The following is a 21,498-nucleotide window of genomic DNA, read 5'->3' as shown; positions in this document are numbered from 1 at the left end:
GTAGTAGTAATAATGCCATCCTTGGTAAGCGTTTCCAATTGTTTTTTAAGATCAGGTTTGACACTAATGGGAACAGGTCTGACCTTGTGAGTGACGGTTGTAGCATTGGCCTTAAGCCTAATGACATGTTCAAAACCTTTGATGGTACCAATGTTGTTGCTGAATACAGAAGGATTTTTTTTAACTAAATCAATTGGATTAGAATTATCAAAATTACTGTTGTCAATAGCAAGAATAGGAGCATCTCCTAGAACAATAGGATTTTTATGACCAGGTTTTAAAATAATACCTAATCTGGCTAGATCTCTCCAACCCACCAAATCTCTGCCTCTGACTGCAACATACATTTTTGTTTCAGTGGATCTTCCCAGAATTTGCAAAGAGCCAACAAAGAAACCCAGAAGATCAATATCTTTCTCACCAAATGCTTTGGGAGAGATGTCAGGAGCTTGAAGGGTAATAGAATAACCCCAAACATTATAGAAGGTGGTATCAGCCAATACAGTAATGGGAGCTCCGGAATCAGCCATGACTTTTAAAGGTTTGTTATTAATGGAAGCCTGGCAGAGGGGACGTTCATATTCAATGGAATTGAAAGGTTCATCTATGTAGAGAAGAAGATTAGAAAATGTATTAGTGCAGTTAGAGACAGAAGAAACAGAGGTTGAGGTGGAAGGAGATTGTAGTTCTACATTGTGGATCCTAACATTTGGAAACGAACATCGATATTTGCAAAATTCCTGAAAATGACCTGTTCTTTTACATTTACCACATTTCTTTCCCAAGGCAGGGCAAGAGGGACAATTCGCAATATGGATTTTAGAACCACGGCGAAAACAAAAACTCCGTTTAACATCTTTGTTAATTCTGATGGCAGAAAAGGAAGAGGAAAATTCAGAATTATCCGAAACATAAGAAATAGGAGAATGACCCTCTTGACCTAATAAAGCTTGGGAAGAAATTATTGAACGTTCAATACTTTTTCCGATATCAATAACCTCTGAAAGAGAAGGGTTACGACAAGTTAAAAGACGTTCTTGCATTTTTTGGAGAAACAATTGAAGACAAACTGGTCTCTGATGGAAATGTCTGTATAGTTCAAAACCGCAGGTAGAAGCAAGAACTCGAAGGGCAGCCACATATTCTTCAACTCATTCATCGTTGACTTGTTTTCTTTTACAGAAACTGTGCCTCTCCAAAAGGACGTTAGGTTCATCTGAAAATTGTTTTTTAAGTCTTTCTTTAGATTAAATATAAACATTCCAGGCACCATCACCAGAAAGTCGTGGAAAAGGAGGTAGATTATCAAAAACAAATTGTGCAGCAATACCCAAATGATTATAGAGAAGGGCATTTTTTCTTGCAGGAGAATATTCTCAATGGCGATAGGATAATTTTCAAAAATAGGAATCCATTGTTTCCATACTATTTCTGGTTTGCAAGGTTTTTGCAGAAATGGTGGAGGATGTAAAGTGTTGTCAGAAGATGACATAGTTCCTTGGAGATTTAAAAATAAAAGAAAATAATAATTTTCTTTTCTTTGTTTAAAATAATAAAATGGATTGACAAGCAAAATGCTTACAAAGAAGAGTCATAAACACTGGAGTCACAATGCAGCATGGAATGAAGATGACCACACAATGGAAAATAGTAACATTTGCTGCAAACAGGATTCCAAAGAAGTAGAATGTTGAGATAATTAGGCTGTATTGGACAATTGAGACGCTGATGTCATAAAGCTTAAACGTCATAAAGCAAATCCGTGTAGAGTGCTGGAGAAAAGACGCGTTGGTTGCTAGGAAACGCTGATGCCGGGAACGCAGAGCGTAATAAAGCAACACGCGCACAACCAAATGACGCTGACTCGAGCAGGCAAATAACACTAGAGAATGAAGAGACACGTTGGTTGCTAGGAAACGCTGAGGCCTGGAATGCAGAGCGTAACAAAGCAACACGCGCACAAGGAAATCGCGCTGGCTCGAGCAGGGAAATGACGGTTGAAGCCGAGCAGAAATGCAGTCGAAGTAAAATATAAAAATAAACAGACCTGTCAGCTTGTGGGTTCTTTTAAGCAATTGAATCCTTTTAAGCAATTGAAAGAGCTTAGTGCAGGAAATGGCTGCAGGAAACAGGATTACCGCAACAATGTAGCCGATGTCCATTGTAGCCGATGTCCATTGGTGGGAAGGGAGAAATGTAAAAATTTCTCTACCCCACTCCTGGTACCAATTATGTACCGGTGAAGGAAAGCAGAGCAGGGGGTCTTTAGAAAATGCAGCTTCTTTATTGTGGAAGATTAAGCAATGATACAAAGTATCAGGACCCACAGCGTAACAGCCTGTTCACGCAGGAGCTCCGAGACGGGAAAACCAAGGCGGATTCTACAATATAGAATGAGAGAAAGAGAAAAGGAAAGAGACAAAGGGCAAAGAGTAGAAATAGAGAAAAGAGCATAACAACTTTACAGTGACCATGACAAAAAGGGGCATTTTCCTACACCGCTGAATTATGATTGGCTGCAGTCAACTCGTTTACAAAAATCATAATCATTTGAGTTATTCCCCTCTCTTTAGACTTGCATAAACCTGTGAATTTAGGCCATTCTCTTGAGTTCAGAAAGAGTCCACACCACATCACAATCTGGAAGGCAGGTATACTTCGGGCCAGAAGGCAACTTGAATGTCAACTCATGGCTTTTAGTCCTGTGTACCTACTTTCACTTGTGAAACCCCTGCCTACACAATGTCAGCATTTATTTTACCATAGAGTTAAGGAAGATGCAGAATTATTCTGTCCTCACATTTAAAAACCTTAATGCAAGCCTTATGGGATGTGTCCCACAATCAAATGCATCTGCAATGCAGTGAGTATTAAACAACACCTATTTCACACACCATTTCCATTCACGCACGTTAGCATTTCACACCTTGTCTATTGGCTTGTTGGCTATCTGGTGGTACACTTTCATCAGTATGGTTTCATCTGTCCACTTCTGTTATTTACATAGGTAAAAGTGGTGGGTGTAAATCTTCGTCAAGGTAAGTCGTTGTAGCTGTACCTCAAGAATTCACAGCATTGGCAACTCATGCATGCCAAAACGTTCTTTCTTTTTCCTACACACAGACACACTCACCCCATACACACACATTTATGTATATATTTAGCTGAACACATATCGTCACATATTACCATTGAGGAGTTCTCTTGCCTTCATAAACCACAGAGCTGAAGGTTGTTTGTAAATGTCAGCAAAACCTCAAAATGGCAGTATAGGACCGTATTAAATAGGTAACTCTTAATGTAACTTCATGTATTTTTATAGTATTTGTTACTCTTGGTGCAAGTAGCATGAAGCCAATGTTTTTTTCCCAAACACTAAAGTTTTATTCACAATTCAATTTATTTATTATGATTTGGAGCTCAAAAGCGTGCTACATAAAAAGGTTCACAAAGAATTCCAATATATTAAATCTTCTAAAACTGAATAACAAACTAAAAGCCTTCATAGAATACAGATTTCATAAAACAATACAAAATTCATAGTTGCATACAGAAGGTAAAATAAGCGAGATTGCGGATGCAAAACCAATTTCATAGGTCCTTTAAAATACAGAACTAACTAGGTCAGTGCAATTCGGATTATACCATTGAGTTCTAAATCGATATCTACAAAGTTTTATTGAAAATGGAGGTATATTTTGCACAATACTGAAACACAATCTATTTTTCTAGAATAATCACCTTCCTTAATTAAATGCCACAGACAGTGCATCTCCACCTCTTCAAGCTGCAAAAGGTTGGTAGTGAAATGCATGAAGTATGTGAGCATCTCTGAAGTAAAACAGAAGAACATAGCATGCAAGGGGTGACTGAAAGGACTGGGTAGAGGTACATTAGTAGAGGTAGCAATGGCCACAACACTTAAAAGGTAAGACAGGTCAGGAGGAGTGAGGTGTACTGACAGAGCTGTGAGCAGGTGAATACATGCTCTCCGTTTGTACCTCCCGGCTCTGGGAAGCTTGGAACAAAATAATACAACCCACAGGCTACAACGTAGCAATGGCAGAGGTCCAAGGAGATACTTTATAAAGCTGTTTGTGTGTTTTCATTTTTCAGTTGAACTGCAATGACGACAAAGGTATCCTGGTTGGGAAGTGGAATGGCGAGTACGATGACGGAACACCTCCAGAAAGATGGAAGGGCAGTCTTCCCATCTTGCGCCAGTGGCTCGCCATGCACTGCCAGCCTGTGCGCTATGGGCAGTGCTGGGTCTTTGCAGCTGTCATGAGCTCAGGTATTCTCAAAGCTTGCGCCCACGCTTTAGAAGGCTTGGCTATGTATTCATTTTGTTTGTATCTGAAGCACGGACATTATTCAAGCGGGTGTTAAAGTGCCTTATATCAAAGAGATAGTAAGAAAACAGGACTTTTTGCAGATGTCCCCCCACGTTTTGCCTCAATTTGAACTACTAGAGTCTATTTTTTTACACTGACAGTGCTCTGAAGCCTGCTAACCAGGCTCCAGTGCCAGTGCTTGCTCCCTAAAACTGTTATGTGTGTATTGGCAATCCCAATTGACAACGACTTCACCCCCTTATAAGTCCCTGGTATATGGTACCAGAGGTACCCAGGACATTGGTGGTAAAGGTGTCCCCAGTGCTGCAGAAGGGTTTTGTGCCACCCTGGGTGACCCAAGCAAACTACTAAAGCAGGCCTGCCATGGCAGACCACAGGAGCAGTGCAAACTGTTCAAACACAACTGTACCCTCACCATGTGTGGCACAGTCAAATGCACTACTTTTAGTATATATCAGTCATCACTAGAGAAGGTCTCCTGTGCCCAGGAGGCAGGGTGCAGTATATTAGAATGTAGACATGTAAGTCCAAGTTACATGTCTCTATAGTGGCTTTACCATTAAAGTACACTATAAGTGATAGGCAGTCCATAGGATAACATGGGACTTGCACCTAAACATATCAGGTTTGGTGTCAAACAATGTGTCTTCTCTCCCCTGACCCAAATCTGGTGTCGGGGTTTCGAACGGGATTTGAACACTCTGATTATACAGGCTGTATTACCAACAGAATCTATGAAAGCAAAAACCAGGGAGTTGGGTGGTATAACTGAGAGGTTTAAAACTGAAGTGCGTGGGGATTGAAAACAATGGGTATTTCATTTGGGTCACGGAGGAGTTTTGGGTTAACATCAGATTGGTAACTGTGATATATGTTCATGGAGGGGTACGTTCTTTTATAAGGGAGGCTTGTACATTGTTAGATTTTGATATCGCACAGATTAATACAAAGTTTGTGTTTGAAATTAATTTTGATTCATATGGGGCGGATGTATACTTTCAATATTTATAGATACCCCTGAGGAAGGTCTAAAGTCAGACCGAAATGCATTGGGTGAAAAAATATGCAGAAGGAATGGAGACAGATTACGTGCCTGTGAATAGGCCCGGATGGGCAATTCCAGTGTCATTTAAAATGCTTAAAAAGTTGATCTTCATTTCCTTGACGTAACGGATAAAGCTGGATGAATTATGCAAATAAAATTTGGATGAACTTGAACAAAATTAACGAGTACGTGTAAATAATTTGCAAATGTGCAAAAGGCTGTGCAACTCACTGTGACATGAAAACTTGCGTGTCACATTCTTGGGATGCTTATATCAAACACACGTTTTGGAATGGAGCGTGATTGAGTGTATGCACGCCAATCTTGAATACAGCAAAGCAACAAAGTTTGAAAAACCGAAGGTGTGCTTCAGAACTCTTCCAGTGTTCCAAGAGGGATATTGTGGCACAATTGCGCCTTCCTCCTCTCGCCTTCCTCCTCTCGCGTGTCCGCCGCCTGCTTAAAATGGACTTCTGTCTGCTGAATGAAAAAGGTCTATATGGCACTATGGATCACCAAAGACAATTCCTCCTAATCTTGGGGCATTTCAAAAACAAGTAGGTGAAGTAGTGGAAGAAAGGGAGGAGCAAAACAAAATATCAGGTGTAGAGTGAGGGTGAGCCAAGATTAACACTTTTACAAGCCCGAATTTTCAAAAATTGCATTGCTTCTGATGAGGTTCAAATTCATTCCAACGCTCTGTACATAATGCATAATCATTGTCAAGTGATGCACCAGCTTTTATCAAAGACACAAAGTTATTTTCTAGGATAAATCTCCATTCCTCATCACCAAACGTATTGTTTATTTCCGGATTATTTAAGATTATAATTGGTGTGCACATCTTCTCGGCATGTGCTTCAAAACTATAGAATTCGCTTCCAGATAGTTTATGCATTGAAAAAATCCTTATCCCGGATCAGACGTCACTTGAAAACTTGTGTGGCCTTATATTGAATTGCCGTCTGGATTCTGACTTTAGTGAAAGGGCCTGGATGAGCCCAGCTATAAAGCGCTATAGAAATGTTTATCGACATAGCATAAATAAAGGTTCCTAAGCCAGTAGATGCCGCTTACAGGACAAACCTCAAAAACAGCTCCCAAAAGATATCAGTGACGCCCGACAGGAGTGTAGTAGAGGGAAGAGAGTCTGTTGATTGTGTGGCGCGTGGGTGGAGACTGAGCAACCTATTGTTATGAATAGTCAATCGTATTTCTCAACTACTGAATGAGTATCTTTTTTTAATTAAAATTTAAAACGTGTACGTTTCTGAAAGTAATGAGTAAAGATTCCATCAATTGCTAGTACAAAATATTACTGTTCGTCCCTTAAATAAAACAAATATGATGGTATTTTCTACCGTAATGTATTCTGTCGTGAATCTCCGCGGTTGCAGGAGGATGGAGGCGAGTGACTACGCTTATATTTGTAGTATTTTTTCTTTTCATTGACATTTGTATGCATCATTTTATTTATATCACTGACCTACGTAAGTAACTAAAAACCTAAGATGAGCATCACTCTATGTGTGTTTTTACTCTTTGGAAGAAAAGGGCTACCCAAGTTAAAATATTCGTAGATTACTTGTCGTGAATTTCAAGTTTCAGGGATTACACCGAGATGAACGCCATGGAAACATATGATGCGGGGTTGGACTGGCGTGTAGGGAAATCTGTCAGTGTCCAAAGGGTTGGTCTCACAGATGAGTGTATGAGAGGTTCTTGAACCTCAGCGGAAGGGATTAACAGGTGGTTTCAGGAAAGAGGTGGTAATAAACGTCAGGCTACAGTTTGATGAGTTATATGTGATCGACTCATAGAAAACCATTCCACCTAAACCATTTCATGGAATTTTTCAAAACAAATGGCATTTAACATTTGAAAGAAAACAATTCACTGAATGACTTTTTATCAAAATTGTGTTTTTCTAATTTTTCCCACAAGGTATGAATCCCATACACCTTCAAAATAGATTATTTCTGTTGGTTTCCTCAAGTGATTGCAGCGGTGCAGTTTTCCTTCAGCTCTACTTCCTTCCCACATCTTTTCTCTAGGTGATGCATCACTTAAAAAAATAAAATGCTCTCTGATGTGTTACCTCTCACCAAATCCCTTTTTATTTTGCCCTGCCTTCTTGCTCTTCTGCATTCTTACTCCCACTGTTCTCCACCTCCAGTTTTCTCCCTTTACCTCACCCACTGTTTCAAATTAATTAGTTTTCCCGCCCATGCGCCTCCTTATTCTTTCTTTAGGGTGGCCCTTTGCGCACCATCATTCTCCGCTTATCCTTGTCCACATCCCGCCTCCCTATAAACTTAACTTCATACAATATCAGTAACCCCAAGTAGATAGAAGATACTGAAAAAAAAATTAGAATACTGATCAGGTTTCCCCCCGGCTTGGTCTTCTTAATATCTGGGAGGCTACTGACCTGTCGAGGACTGAGGTTGTGGGTCTCTCTGGGTTGTATGGTGGCTAAACGCGATATAACCAGAACATGGAAAGGAGTGGCCAAGCAAAAGTTTGGTGACTGGGAATCAGACATGGATTGGTGCATGCAAGCTGAGAGGGTTATATATGAGAGCAGGGGATGCCCACACATATGGACCAGAATTTGGGGTCCTTGGAATAAAGCAGAGGTTTGATATGCACTCCTTTCAGCGATGCTCCCCCACTATCAGCAGATCCCGAAGCTTAGTAATGTTTTGTACAAGAAGGGAAGTATGAAACACGCAATTATATTGTAAACCCTGTTAATCGATATGACAATTGCTGTACTAATGTAATAAGATTGCCGAAATTGTTGGAGACTGCACTGTACTTTTTTTTTGTCTGTAATGCTTTTTATTTTGTTCTTGCAATAAAAAGATCTTTATAAAAAAAAAAAAAGAATACTGTTTGGAGGGGCAGAAGAAAGATGGAACTTAGATCTTTTCTCTGCCCCTCCAATCAGTATTCTTATTTTTTATTTAGTCCCTTCAGTCTACTTATGGTCGCTGATATTGTAGGACGTTTTTTAATATATCTTAATTCAATTGAGGTCCATAACTTTATTTTAAATTTTAAAAGTTTTGTTCTAGTAAATTAATATAACTCATTGTTTTTTAGGTTTTTTCTATTTATTGACTAAAATATAATTAGGTATTTTCGATAATTTGGTTTCTCAAAAATACATTTCTATATTGTTTTTCTATGATTTAATGTGCTGCAAGCTGGGTGGCTGATTTTATGCTCATGTTTTATTTCGCACTTCTGTATCAGAAGTGTCCAATTAATTAATCTAAATCTTTTCCATTTCTGATTGCCTCAACAGTGTTGCGATGTCTCGGTATTCCGACCAGAGTGGTCACAAACTTCAGCTCGGCAAATGACGCAGAGGGGAACTTGGTGGTGAACGAATACTATGATGACCATGGTGCAAAAATCAATAAAGGCAGGAATAACAGTATATGGTGAGGAAAGCTATTGATTAAATGGCTACATGAAAAGATTAGCAATAATAATTCCAGATTTGTAAAGCGCGACTTATCACACCTAAGGGTATGCAGACGCTGGGGGCCATCGGGGAGATTAAGTGAGCTGTTGCCCACAGTCACATGATGCTGAGCTTACTTGCCGCCAGCACCGGGGTTCGAACCGTGAGCCCCGCGCTCCGCAGTCAGTTGCTCTGGCCGCTGCGCCACACCTCTCCTATTAAATGACGCAGGGGGAAAATCAGTGATGGAATGACGTATTAAAATAACAATAAAACTAATCAATCATCTGAGGTGTTGAGTCCAAGGTGCCATTGAATAAACTTTTAGCTTTCTGAATGTCATTCCTTGACACTATTGTCCCTCTGTAGTGGAGTATCACTCATTTAAGAGAGATTATGGGCTCAATCAGTCAACTTTATTCAGCTGGCAAACCAGCCATCAAAGCACCATTCATAAAACATACACTAAAATCGCAGTTTTGTTAATAAGAACATCTAAAAACACATACAAAATAAATAATTTAAAAAAATGTACAATTGTAGAGAACAGAAGAACTGTCCTCGACCGTATACAGGGCACACCCGCAAATCCAAACATTCTTTATTCGCAGAGATTATGGACTCTGTACATAGTGTAAGCAGTTAGACGGGTGTAAGGCACTGTAGCACAAATTATTGTTCCCCAGAGTGCCAGTATGTAAAAGCCGTGACTGGCAGATTTACAAACAGGCTCATATCTAATGAAACTCGATAAAAAAAATTCCCACAGGCCTCCATGGCATGTCAATATTTCCTGTTTTGCCACCTCTGATCAGATTCCTGTTTGCCTACCTTGCAGCACCTGCAGTGTTGATTTCCGATGTCCTGCCTTCAGCCTTTGTGTGTCTATGCTCCCATGCAGTCTTAGTTTCCTTCTCGCTCCCATGCAGTCTTAGTTTCCTTCTCGCTCCCATGCAGTCTTAGTTTCCTTCTCTTCCTCCTTCTCTAGATCCACTTGTTTTTCCTGCCTTTCTTGCAGTCCCTTTGCGATGAATTAATGGTCTATAGTGGCCTCAGTAAGTGTCAATCACACGGCAGCCTATATGGAAGAACCATAGGCCAGGCCACAGTAAATACACAAAATCGGATTGCTCAGTGGTTGACGGCCAAGCAATTCCTTCCCTCAAAGAATAGGATTAGTGAGTGTTTAAGTGTACAGCACTGTACAGTTTGAAGGTCAGTACATTTCCTTTTTTTCCCTCACATCTATAACTTTCAATTACTTCCTCAGGAATTTTCATGTCTGGAATGAGTGCTGGATGATGCGAAAAGACCTCCCCGTGGGATATGATGGGTGGCAGGCTCTGGATTCCACACCTCAGGAAATAAATGGAGGTAATGGCTCTTAAATAGCTCAGTATTAATGGCATTTAAGAAGGTGAGAAAAAAACTGGAATTCCTAAGTATTTTGGCTACTAGGAATGTGATCTTTTAACTAGGTCTGGCTAGAAATCACAGCAGTCGGCTGGATCTCTGGTTACCAAATATCCAGAGAGTGGGTTTTGGCTTCGTCCACTCACAGGAGTATTTTTTTTTTTTTTTTTTTACTTTTCAAAAACCTTTATTGACTTAAAGGAGTTATACAGGACAAACCGCCTACTAGCCACATACACAGGAGTATTTCTCTTTGAATGCATTCTATTGGCTGTTTTGTTTATTATTGTGCCTCAAACGAAATGCCTGCATTGCAATGGAATGCATGAGGAACTATTTTATTTCTGAAAAGTACACTCAAAGAATTCTCTATTAAACATTTTTATACACAAATCAATCCCTTTTTACTTATATTGCCTACCACTGCCACAGTGTAATTATTGTGTAGTGTTTTGAATAACCAAAGACAATCAGCCTGGCTTTAATGAACTAATGCATGCAGACAAAGGCATTCACAGAATTGCACTGACCATTGTCTGCAGTCCAACTGTGTAACAAGCTGCCAGGCATCTCCTGCTAAGGGGTATAAAAACCTGAGCAGGGGCATTGAAGGATAAGAAAGAGACTGGCAGCACAGTTTGGCAAAATAATATTAGGCTGCAAAAATATCGACCATCAAAATAATATCAACACGGTAAGTAATTAGGAAGTGTACGTACCGTATACCTATCTTCACATACATATGCCTTGACAAATGTATTGTCAAGCAACATAAATATGGAGTTAGGAACACCAACTTTGTACTTACCAATATATAGATACTTCCACAATATGTTGGTCTGTGATATTCCGGCTTTGATATTTTTTTGCTACTATATTCTTTTAGTCGATATTCTGTGCATGGTTGTATTTAAATGCACTACCACAATAAAGCCTGACCTGAGGCTTCGCCAATGCTTTTTTTTGTCAAAACTGTCTTTATTGAATATTCCAGCGCACTCAGCAGTACAATACCATATATCCCAATTCCTATATTGCATAGAATACATCCTATAGAACAAATCAGTTGCTTCTTACTTAGGAGTTAGTCCTTACAGGAGGCACAAAAAAACCCAATAGTACCGCTGATGAACACCATTATGGACTTACATTCCCCACCACCCCATAAACCGCCAAACAAAGGTACACGGAGAAACATTTATCAACCCTTTGCAAGCAGGAGGGGTGGAACCAATCACCAGAGAGCATAGATACACCTGGCGGGACTACATCCCACCCCCACATAAGCCCCAATTTCTCAAATTGGAAGAGATGGAGTGCTCGTGTTCTTGTCGGACAGGCACACAGAGGGAGACCTCTTGAGAGATACTCCACCTGGGCGCCAATGCTTTTTTAAACAAGCGTTTGCAATGCAAGAGGTCTCTCATTTACGCAGCTTTAAGCTATTGGCATTGTAAATGACAATGCCTTTTATGTAGGTTTTAAAAACCGAAAAATTAAATAAAAGGCATTGGGCCAGATTTAGGAAGCCAAATAGCGAGCACAAACGCTGAAATTTGCAGAATTTCAGCGTTTGCGATCGCTATTTGGCTGCGAGCAATGTAGGTAAGTTTAAACCTACTCGCAAAATAAGGAATCGCAAAATTGTGATTCCTTATTTTGCGCAAGCATTTCGAGAATCGCAATTTGCGATTTCCTAAATGCTATGCTGGTAGGCATTGCAAATTGCGATTTTGCCTTAAGGAATCGCAAAATACCACCAACTTCAAGATGGTGGTATTTTACGATTTCATTTCAAAAAGCACTTTTGGGCTTTTTACAAAGTGCCATGAGGCACACATACATGCCCTGAGGGCATGTATGTGTGCCATATGAGCACACATGCACATTTCAGGGGTGCAACAGGGTGTCTTTTTGGAACCCTTGCACCCTCGAAATTGCGCCCGCAATTTGCGAGTGCCTCTTGGTCACTCGCAAATTGCGGGCGCCAATCCTATTCATTCTTATGGGGCTCTTGGCCCATAGGAATGAATGGGATGGGATTCATTGATTGTGAATCTTAATTTGCGATTCGCAATTAAGGAATAATAAGGAATCGCAAACATTTTTGAGATTCCTACCTAAATTAAATTTAGCGCATCCTTAATAGCGATTCGGTAAGGAATATGCTACTTACCAGTATGCATCTGTTCTTGGCATGTAGAGCTGCAGATCTACACACTATGCATAGATCGCCATCTGGTGTTGGGCCCGGATGTTTGCACTTGTTTTTGTCTTGGAAAGTCTTTGGAAGTCACGAGGTATGTGACTCCTCCTTTGGATCATAGTGCGCATGGGCATTGGCTCCATCCTCAGATTGTTTTTCGCCAGCAGGGAAATGATGGAGCTTTGTAAGAAACAGGAAGAATGCCCATGTATGGTGTATCTAAATAAGATAATACTGGAACAGATAAAGGTAGCCGGGGAGGCGGGTGGGCGTGTGTAGATCTGCAGCTCTACATGCCAAGAACAGATGCATACTGGTAAGTAGCATACTCTGTTCGAGGCAAATGAGCTGCAGATTACACACTGTGTATAGATTGTATAGCAGTATCCCCTCCTAGCGGCGACCACCAGTATCTGTTGCAGTAGTTTGAAATAGTGTTTTGAGTACAGCCTGGCCCACACTAGCTTGTTGTTTAGTTTGCACATCGACTCAATAGTGTTTTGTGAATGTGTGCGGTGTAGACCATGTAGCTGCTCTGCAGATATCGTCTAAGGGAATGTTCCCTAAAAATGCCATTGTAACCTCTATCTTTCGTGTAGAGTGGGCTTTAGGAGGAACAGATAATATACGTTTTGCTTTGTGGTAACAAATTTGAATGCATTTGACAATCCACCTAGCTATCCCAGATTTTGATATGGGGTTGCCCTTGTGTGGTGGTGAGAAAGACATGCATAGTTGTTTGTCTTACGAAAAGGTTGTGTTCTCTCTATGTAGTACAGCAGTGCTCTTTTGACATCTAAGGTGTGAAGAACTCTTTCTGCGACTGTTTGTGGCTGCGAGAAGAATACAGGTAGCTCCACAGATTGATTGAGGTGGAAGGGAAAAATGACTTTAGGGAGGAATTTAGGATTAGTTCGGAGAACAACCTTATTATGATGCATTTGCAGAAAGGGTTCCTGAATAGTTAGTGTTTGTAGTTCGCTAACTCTTCGTAGAGAAGTAATAGCTACTAGGAAAGCAGTTTTCCATGTTAAGAATTGTAGCTCACATTTATGTAGAGGTGCAAATTCCACACAGGTGAAGGTGGTACTCTGGGGGGATTTATTCTTTTCAGTCCTTCCATAAAAGCCTTTATGGCCGGTACTCCAAAAAGTGATAGATGTTGTCTATTTTGTAGATATGCTGCAATGGCAGCAAGATGCAGTCTGATAGACGTGTAGGTTAAGTTGCATCTTTGGAGGTGTAGTAAGTAGCCTACAATGCGTTGGATAGACACATCTAGGGGATCAGTGTTGTTGTTATGACAGTATATTACAAAACTTTTCCACTTGGCTGCATAGCATGCTCTAGTGGTAGGCCGTCTAGCTTCTTTGATGACGTTCATGCAGTCAGGAGGAAGGTTGAGGTTATCCAATTCTAAGACTTCAGGAGCCAGATCGCTAAGTTGAGCTGAGCTGGGTCTGGGTGCTGTATCTCTCCATGGTTCTGGGTTAGGAAGTGTGGAGAGAGGTGTAATTTTTGGTGAGGAACTACGGAGAGTTCCAGCAATGTGGTGTACCATGGTTGTCTAGCCCAAGTTGGGGCAACTAGGATGAGCGTTAAGGAGTTTTGCTGTAGTTTGCGCACCACCAGTGGAATGAGTGGGAGAGGCGTAAAAGCGTATGCAAATCTGCCTGACCAGTTCATCCATATCACATTGCCTTTGGACAATGGGTGAGGATACCTGGCGGCGAAGTTTGGGCATTTGGCGTTTTGGTGGGTGGCGAAGAGGTCTATCTATGGTTGCCCGCACATCTGAAAAAACGGTTGAAGAACTTGTGGGTGAAGTTCCTACTCGTGGATTTGTTGTGTTTGACGGCTCAACAGATCGGCTATTGTGTTTTGGACTCCTGGGACATGTTGGGCTAGGAGAAAAATGTTCTAAGGTATAGCCCACCTCCAAATACTCTTTGCGAGCTGAGAAGCTGCAGAGAGTGTGTCCCGCCTTGTTTTTTGATCTAATACATGGCTGTCATGTTGTCGGTGCGGACTAAGACAGCTTTGCCTGAAATGTGTTTTTGGAATGCTTTCAAGGCTAGGAATATGGCTAGTAGCTCCAGGTGGTTGATGGGGAGTAACTTTTGCTGAGGCATCCACCTGCCCTGCATGGTGTGATGTAGTAGGTGAGCTCCCCAGCCGGAGAGCGAAGAGTCTGCTGTCATGACTATTTGAGGAACTGGCTTGAGGAACGGTCGCCCTTTGGATAGGTTCTTGGTGTTCCACCACTGCAGAGAGCGATGGGTACGACCGTCTACCAACACCAGTTCTGTTAGCTGACCTTGAGCCTGGTTCCATTGGCGTGCTAAGCACTCTTGGAGAGGAAGCATCTGGAGTCTTGCATGAGTCACTATGAATATGCAAGCGGCCATCATCCCTATGAGTTGCATGAGCTGGAAGAGAGTGTTGCGGTTGTAATCTGGTGATAAGAGCTTGTGTGCTCGCTATCCTGGCGGGAGTGGTATAGGCTAGCGCCCTTGAGGTGTCTATTGTGGCACCAAGGTATTGTTGTGTGTGGGACGGTTGCAGCTGGGACTTGGCGTGGTTTATTGTAAACCCCAGGCCGTGAAGTTGTTGAATAGTGGCGTGAGTGTGTTGTACACACTGATTGTACGAGCTGGCTTTTATAAGCCAGTCGTCTAGATATGGGAAGACATGGACGTGTTGTCTTCTTAGGTGTGCTGCCACCGCCGCTAGTCACTTGGTAAACACTCTTGGTGCTGTGGTGACTCCGAATGGGAGTACTTTGAATTGATAGTGCTGACTGTCCACTACGAATCTGAGATATTTTCTGTGAGCGCTGTGAATGGGAATGTGGAAATAGGCGTCCTTGAGGTCTAGAGTAGCAAGGAAGTCACCCTGGGAAGGCAGAGGGAGGACCTGCTGAAGTGTGACCATGTGGAAGTGGTCTGAGTTTATGTATAGGTTTAGGGGTCTGAGGTCTAAAATAGGCCTTAGAGAGCCGTCCTTCTTTGGTATGAGAAAATAGAGGGAGTAAACTCCCTTGTTTTGTTGGTGCAGGGGAACTGGTTCTATTGCACTTTTTTGTAGGAGGGAGATTACCTCCTGCTTTAGCAGTAACAGATGTTCTTGTGACATTGGACGGTGTTTGGGTGGTATGGTTGGGGGGGTAGATGTTAGTTCGAGACAGTAGCCTGATTGAATTATTTGGTGCACCCACCTGTCTGAAGTGATGTTTGCCCAGGCAGGGAGGAATTGGTGGAGTCTTCCCCCGACTGGAGTGGAATGGTCTGGGGGAAGTGGAGGGAAGTCATGGGGTGGGAGTGGAGGCAGAGCGGGAGTTGTTGTTTTTACCTCTGCCTTTGCTGTTGTTCCCCCTGTAACCACCCCTTTGGTAACCTCTAGTAAAGGTGGATTGGGTGGGAGCCTTGTAAGAGGTGGAGGGGCTATCAGAGGAGTAGCCTCTATGGGTGCTTCTGAAGGATGAGCGACGAAAGGACCATCTGGGGGCTTGCAACTGACAGGCTCCGATAGACTTGGCCGTGTCTGTATCCTTTTTCATTTTCTCAAGTGATACGTCCACATTGGGGCCAAATAGGTGTTGCTCATCAAAAGGCTGATTGAGTATGGAACTCTGGACTTCGGGTTTAAAAGCCGAGATGCGTAACCAGGCATGCCTGCGCAAAAGGACACTGGTGTTTATTGCTCTTGAGGCGGTATCTGCTATATCTAGGGCACAACGGATGGAGGTGTTAGTGATGGTTTTACCCTCCTATGTGAGATTATTGGCCCTGTTTTTATACCAGTCAGGGAGGTGCTGCTTTATGGACTCAAGCTCATCATAATGTTCCCGGTCATGCCTGGCTAACAGCGCTTGGGTATTAGCAATGCGCCATATGTTTGCTGCCTGTGACGCTGTGCGTTTGCCAGAGGCGTCCAGGAGTTTTGAGTCCTTATCTGGTGGTGGTGCGTCACCTGATATTTGGGAATTTGATCTCTTCCTTGCATTAGAGACTACCAAGGAGTCTAGTGGTGCGGGGCCTTTAATGTATACTGGAGCAGCCTTATACTTTTTTTCTATTCTCGGGTTGATGACTCTAGCTCTGACTGGGTCTTTAAAGATCTCTAGCGCATGCTTAATGACCCCTTTAAGCATGGGTAAAATTGAGGTGGACCTTTGTGTGGTATCAAAAGTGTCCATGAGAAAATCTTCCTCTACTGGGTCTGTATGAAGGGCAACCCCGTGGTATTGAGCAGCTCTGTGAAGGAGCTGGTTGAAGCCGATATTGTCCTCTGGAGGAGAAGGGCTGGAGGGATAGATGTCATCTTGTGGGGTGTAAGGGACGTCTGGGACACTGTAATCATCCCAGGGGTCTGGGGAGCCAGTAGGGGTAGGGTCCCCAAGGGGTTGATCGCCTGCACCTACCCAGCATCATCTGAGGTGTTATTGTCATCATCATCTACTGGGGTAGGTGATGGTGTAGGAGAGTGGTGTGGTGGGGGAGGAGGAGGAGAAGGGATCCTTAATGGAGAGGTAGCTAAGTCTCTCTTTTTTGGTGGTGGTGCGGGCGCAGGCGTTTCCAGGGGTCTTTCCTTGATGCTAAGCATTAAATGACCAGTCTTAGGATCCTTCACAAGAGTCTTTTGAGTAGGATCTGGACGAAACAGTTCCTCTGTGGGAAGCAGATCCTTCGGAGTCGAGGGCTTCGGTGTCGTAAGCTTTTTCGGCATCGACTCTGTAGTGGTTCTAGGTTTGGAACTGTGTAGTTTGGTAGTGTCTTTATCAGATGTTGTTTTTTCGGTTCTGAGGTCTTTGGCTTTGAAGAATCGTTACCTTTTGGTGGGCGATTTTTAGTCGGCTCTGAGGGTGTTGTCGGTGCCGAGGAAGTAGTGCTAGCCTTCGACGCCGAGTGCTTTGATGTCGAAGCAGCGGTCGGCATGGATGAGGACTAGGACGTCGTCTTCTTCGGTGCCGGAGTATGTTTTTCGGCACCGAGGGTTGGTTGACTCGAGCCCAAGTCACCTAAAGGCTTAATAGGCTTCTTTACCGGGCCCGAAGGCGGGGCATGGGAAGCAGTGTCTCGGTGTGCACCTGGGTCCGAAGGTGAAGGTGGTACCAAAGCCTTTTTTGATCGTGTCGAGGGGGGGTTTGGGTCGGGGTCGACGTCTGTACTCACGGCCCTTTGAGCTAGAGTGATGTCTTCGACGTCGGAATCATCTGCTTCGGAGGCGCTGATTGATGGCTTCTTCCACCCGACCTTTGCTCCGGAACATCGACGCCCTCTTGGAAGATGTCATCGGGGATCAAAGATGACGAGAGCGCCATTGTTAGCCGAGCTCGTCAGTCCCGGATCGTCGTCTTGGAGCGGAAGGAGGCGCAAGCTGGACAGTCTCTGGCCTCGTGCTCCGATGAGAGGCAGAGGTTGCACACCTCATGTAGGTCGGTGTGGGAAACTTCAAACCACATCGAGGACACTTTTTGAATGGGGTCCTTTCGATGAGCCGGAAATGAGGCCCAGGTAGGCCCGAAGACCTTCGACAACGCCCGGAATCGAAGACTTCGAAGTTGAAGGGTCGCATGGATTGGGAAGACGCGTCGAAAGAGAAAACCGTTAACGGTTCCGAAACTGGAACGCGAGAACACATCCGAGCCCGATGGCGGAAAAAAAACAATCTGAGGATAGAGCCGATGCCCATGCGCACTATGATCCAAAGGAGGAGTCACATACCTCGTGACTTCCAAGGACTTTCCAAGGCAAAAACAAGTGCAAACATCCGGGCCCAACATCAGATGGCGATCTATGCATAGTATGTAATCTGCAGCTCATATGCCTCTAACAAATCGCTATTAAGGACTCGCAAAACTGAATTCACCTACATATGTCCCATTGTCCTTTACAATGCCAATAGCTTGAAGTTGCGTAAATGCGAGACTTATTGCATTGGAAATGCTTGCTCTTAAATTTGTTCGCTGAGATTTTGAGCGCCAACAAGATTCTGGAACGAAAATAGGCTAAGATATTGACCTCATATATTTATCCGCTCTCCAACCAAAAACAAAATTACATTACTAATTTGAATTATATGTACAAGATGTTTTTCTGTGCAGCACTGGATGTCGTCTTTGTGGCACTACAAATAACGAGACGCTATTATCATCTCTACTCTTACTTATTTTTTCGCTTGTGGCAGGATGAAAGGCTGAGCTGTTCAAACTACTGCCTCATACTCCAGGGATTTACACCTGTGCAAAGCACCGGGATTTGGCAGCAGGTCCTTATTTCACTGGGCTGTGCCAGAGGCTTTCTGCCATCTGTAGTTTTGAAGAGCTGGACACTATGTTTTTTGGGCTCGAAGTGGGCACATTTCTGAGGCAGGGTGCGGCCTCATTCCAAAGCAATTACTTTTTAGTCATACAGTGTGAGAATTTGGCCTGGTATATGCTGTCCACTAATTAAAGTGGGCATCTTGCACCAGTCCAAACAACCCTTATGGTGATTTAAGAGGTCAAAGATAACCTTAGAAAGCTATCCTAGTGGTAGCTGTGGAGAGCAGCCTTCAGGCTTAGTCTTGAAGGAATGTTAAGCAGCTTGGTTTACCAGAATGCCTTCTTATAGTATTGGTTAAATGAAAGGAGAACCACACAGTAGGTATAAAGATATGTATTTATTATTATAACACTATCTAGTACAACACAGTATCTCCTACACGGAGATAATCACAAAGCACACAATACTTCAGCACAGAAATAACAGTAAATAGCACTAATACACAGTGGGGGGGACCAAACCAAACAATATACTAAGAAAGTGATATAAGAACCACAACTTGATTCGAGACAGTGTCAAGAGGATGTAGAAACGCTGGGACCCCAAGGTGAGCTGATAGGGACCCCACGGAGGATGGGTGCAGTGTGGGAACACGACCGCGTGCTCCGTACAATTCTATGGGAAAGTCGCAGTTGAAGTTTTAGAGTTTAAGGACCCTTCCCAGTGGACTTCGAAGAAACCCCGTTGAAGATGGGAGGTTGGAGAGCCACCCCACCTGTGGATACCGAGGTACCCAAGTTACCTATCCCAGGGAAGCCAGGTGCATAGGTCTGAAGTGGCATCAGAAACTGCAGTCGAACCAAATGGAGGACTTTGAAGAAGAGCCACTGCTGGAAGGAAGAAAAGTGTCAGTTGAAACCCAAAGGTGGATTCTTGTCGAGAAGTACCTGAAAGTAGAGGGGGCAGAGTCTGGGTCACTTGGGAGTGACCAGGGGCTCGGTAGACGAATGCCCACCGATGTCGGGTGCTACAGGTTGGTTGATGGAGTTCTTGTCTCTGCAGCTATGGGGCCCAGGAGACGTCAAGGACAACCAAGAGCCGCATACGAGCTGTCCCACGAAGGATGTCGAGTGCTGAGTGGTCGGTGTTCGGCAGGAGCACCAACAAGACTTGGCAACGGCAACCCATGGTCAAGGATGTGTACAAGTCGGAACAGCAAGGTCCAGAAGACTCACCAAACACAGGGTAGTCAGGGCAAGCTCGGAGCAAGCAGGGGAACCCAAGACTAGTAAAGTTGACCCTCAAGTGCACCCACAGGCTGGAGGCACAGGGGTCATGAGAGGACCTCAAGCAATTTCACAAAAAAACAGCACACGGAGCACTCAGTGTGAGGAGGTTGAAGTTCTTGGTAAGAAATGGTGCCAGAGGTTGGGGCCACTCGGAGCCCAATGCCCTTGTTCAGGAAACACCAACAAGCATATGCACTTACAAATGTACGCGGTGCACAGGTGTCCGGGTATTGCAGCCCTCACGAGGGATTCTGATCTTAAACTTGGTGAGAGGGCAGCTCGAACCTCGAGGGACATAGAAACCAACCTCCTGTGTTGCTGAAGCCTTCAAATTCCTTAGGAGCTCAGGATCAGCAGACAGGACAGCAGTGTTGCGGTGCCTGTGAATGCAGGGGAGGGACTTCTTCACTCCAAGGGAGATATCTTCGGTTCTCCTTGATGCTCCATAGGTCCTGCACAGATCCTGTATGGTGCACGGGCACAGACGATGCTTCAGACTGAGAGGAAGATGAAGTCGGGCCCAAACGAATTCCAGAGTGTCCAGATGGTCGAAGTTCAGTGGTTTCTGGTTCAGAATCTTGTCCACGTCGAATCTAAGGTCCTATAGCCAGGTAAGCCCTTAAGTACCCAAGGTAGAGGGGGGGCAAGATTCAGGGGGCCCTCCCAGGGGAGGGTCTGGACAGTGGGGAGGTTACTTCCATGTCTTTTGTCCTGTTTCACACCAGATCAGGAACCAACGGCTCCCAGGACTGGTTTGAACTGGACTATGCACAGGGACACCAAATGTGCCCCTCATGCAGACTTTCAGTCACTGGCAAGTGCACCCACCCAGCCCTAATGCACTAAATCCTGTCTGGGAGGTGGTCACACCTCCCTGTGACAGGATGCCTATTGTTCTGCCTTCCCCTGCTCAAGGTTGGCTCAGCAACAAAAGGGCAGAAATGTGCGTCTCTAGTCGGCAGCAACCATTTTGTGCGGTGTGGGGGGTATGATTCCAACATGTTTGACACGAAACACGATAGGCTTTGTTTCAGCCATTGGAAAGTTGGTCATCACGTGGTCCCATAATGCAACTCTATGTAAATGTAAATGTTGTAAACTTGTAAAGCGCACAGCTGCCCCAGCAACGGGGCGTCCCGGCGCTGTAGACCGCTGGGGAACCCGTCCTGGCTATCCCTGTGAGATGGTCCCTTTCTGGGTATCTCCAAGGTGAAACCAGGCATCCCCGGCGTCTGTGGGGGGCCGTTGTAGAGATGAGGCAAGCTTAATGCCCAGAGTTGCCGAGTGTGTTCCTGGTTAGAGTAGGCACCGAGGCGAGAATTATCGAGTCCGTTTTGACCCTGGTCCACGACCCTGCCGCGTCGGGAATTGAACCCTGGTCCCTGGCCGATTCTCTTCTTACGGGTCTGCCGCCTCTAACCAGTGAGCCACACCTCTCCACTCTCTGTG

The 21,498-nt window shown here is 43.8% G+C and overlaps 1 protein-coding gene across 1 annotated transcript in view; it reads left to right on the top strand.

The window, feature by feature from the left end:
• LOC146812403 (protein 4.2-like) overlaps positions 1-21,498 on the top strand; it is a 57,337-nt gene that overhangs the window by 21,813 nt on the left and 14,026 nt on the right. Inside the window, exons 6-8 of the mRNA XM_085619401.1 lie at positions 4,117-4,294; positions 8,714-8,852; positions 10,146-10,249. Coding sequence (XP_085475527.1) covers positions 4,117-4,294; positions 8,714-8,852; positions 10,146-10,249 — 421 coding nt within the window. The remainder of the gene's footprint in view (positions 1-4,116; positions 4,295-8,713; positions 8,853-10,145; positions 10,250-21,498) is intronic.

Source organism: Triturus cristatus, chromosome 7, assembly GCF_964204655.1.
Source record: "Triturus cristatus chromosome 7, aTriCri1.1, whole genome shotgun sequence".
In the NCBI taxonomy this organism is placed as follows: Eukaryota; Metazoa; Chordata; class Amphibia; order Caudata; family Salamandridae; genus Triturus; species Triturus cristatus.
The sequence above is the reverse complement of the archived record's forward strand: the minus strand, read 5'-3'. Positions and strand labels throughout refer to the sequence as shown.